Here is a 1,581-nt window from a genome sequence, read left to right as displayed (position 1 = left end):
CAACAAAATTAAATTATATCCTTTAAAATATTCCATTTAAAAAAATGTAAAGAGCAATTTAATTTATAGGTGATCTTTCTCTTTTAGTATTCTATCTCTTTGAAACTTCATTATAAAATTTATTTGAAAAACAAATTATTTTTCATAAAATATTGTGCAAATAAAATTGTTATTTAATAATTCTGGCTTCAAAGTTTATTCAGATCTAAACAATAAAAACCAATACTAAATAAAACACAGAAATAAAAAAAGTGAAGCATAAAAAGCTTTTCGCTTTCTTAAGAGCTCTTGACGCATGATATCTCACTCGCTATCTCTTAACGTCATCCCCAAGGTCGCGATAAAAACGTGACCTTAAACTTCCCGTCAAACAAGACACGCTAGAGAACAGTTGTGTTAACAGGTCACTTGTTCATTCGTTTAATAAAATGGCTCATTGTAAGCCCATTCTATATTCATACTTTAGAAGTTCATGTTCATGGCGAGTACGGATTGCTTTAGCATACAAAGGAATTGATTACGAATGCAAAACAGTCGATTTGCTGGCCGGACAACAGTACTCTGAAAGTTACCTGAAAATTAATCCTACTGGAGAAGTTCCTGTGTATGTAGACAATGGTAAAACGATTACCAATTCTACGGCAATATTGGAATATTTGGAAGAAACAGTGCCAAATGCACCACTTTTGCCAACTGATCCGGTAAAACGAGCACAAGTCAGAGGATTGGTTGATAATATAGTGGCAGGTATACAGCCACTTCAAAACATAAAAGTTCTATTTTTCCTTGGCGAAAAAGCTGCCTCCTGGGGTGGAGAAAAATCTGTCGCCTTTGGAAAGCATTGGGTGGAATCTGGACTTAAGTCACTTGAAAAGAAACTTCAGGGAACGCACGGTAAATATTGTGTTGGCGACGACGTCTCTTTTGCAGATTTATGTCTTATACCACAAGTATATAATGCTGAAGATCGTTTTGATATAAATTTATCGAATTTTCCGCTGATTTCTGAGATTAGTTCTAGATTGAAAAAGCTAGATGCATTTGAAATTTCTCATCCTGACAATCAACCAGACAGTCCATGAAAAACACATTTTACAGATGTTTCAACTTTTCATACTAAATTTCAATTTGTAATGATTAGGTAATTATGATTAACTCTTGGATTGAATTATGGTTATTTAAAAATGTGAAGTCTTTGAATTTTTTTCCAGACTATTGTCATATTCTTTTCTAAAAAAAAAAATAATATATATAGTACAGGATAATTTCATGCCTTTTTCCATTTGGATTTAAAATCATTGTTGTTAGATTCAAACAATTGTAAAAATTGAGCAAAATAATTGTGAAAGCTTTGTAATTCATGCAAAATTTTCTAAGTGATATATTTTTTCCAAAAAGAAAATTTTAGAATATTTAAAGAGCTTATTGCGTAATGATTTGCCACAAGAAACTATGAAAAACCACAAGAAAGTGTAAATTTCGTATTATATTACAAGATGCGTAACCAAATTTTTCAACAACAACTAAGCACTTTTTAAGCACTCAAAAAATAGTTTTAATCACTTTCCAAAAAAAAAAAAA

At 30.9% G+C, this 1,581-nt stretch overlaps 1 protein-coding gene across 1 annotated transcript; it reads left to right on the top strand.

Moving 5' to 3' along the window:
* The first annotated feature begins 320 nt into the window (after positions 1-320).
* On the top strand, positions 321-1,187 carry LOC107456270 (maleylacetoacetate isomerase). The gene has a single exon (XM_043055512.3). The coding sequence runs from the start codon at positions 429-431 to the stop codon at positions 1,080-1,082; it is 654 nt and encodes a 217-aa protein (XP_042911446.2). The 5' UTR covers positions 321-428; the 3' UTR covers positions 1,083-1,187.
* The last annotated feature ends 394 nt before the right edge of the window (positions 1,188-1,581 follow it).

Source organism: Parasteatoda tepidariorum, chromosome 10 (assembly GCF_982258835.1).
Source record: "Parasteatoda tepidariorum strain Cologne lab strain chromosome 10, Ptep-v5.0, whole genome shotgun sequence".
NCBI classification, from domain to species: domain Eukaryota; kingdom Metazoa; phylum Arthropoda; class Arachnida; order Araneae; family Theridiidae; genus Parasteatoda; species Parasteatoda tepidariorum.
Note: the sequence above shows the minus strand (reverse complement) of the source record. Positions and strands in the feature narration are given on the sequence as shown.

Coding starts and splice junctions, on each gene's coding strand:
- LOC107456270 (XM_043055512.3), top strand. CDS start 429: ATGGCTCATTGTAAGCCCATTCTATATTCATACTTTAGAAGTTCATGT.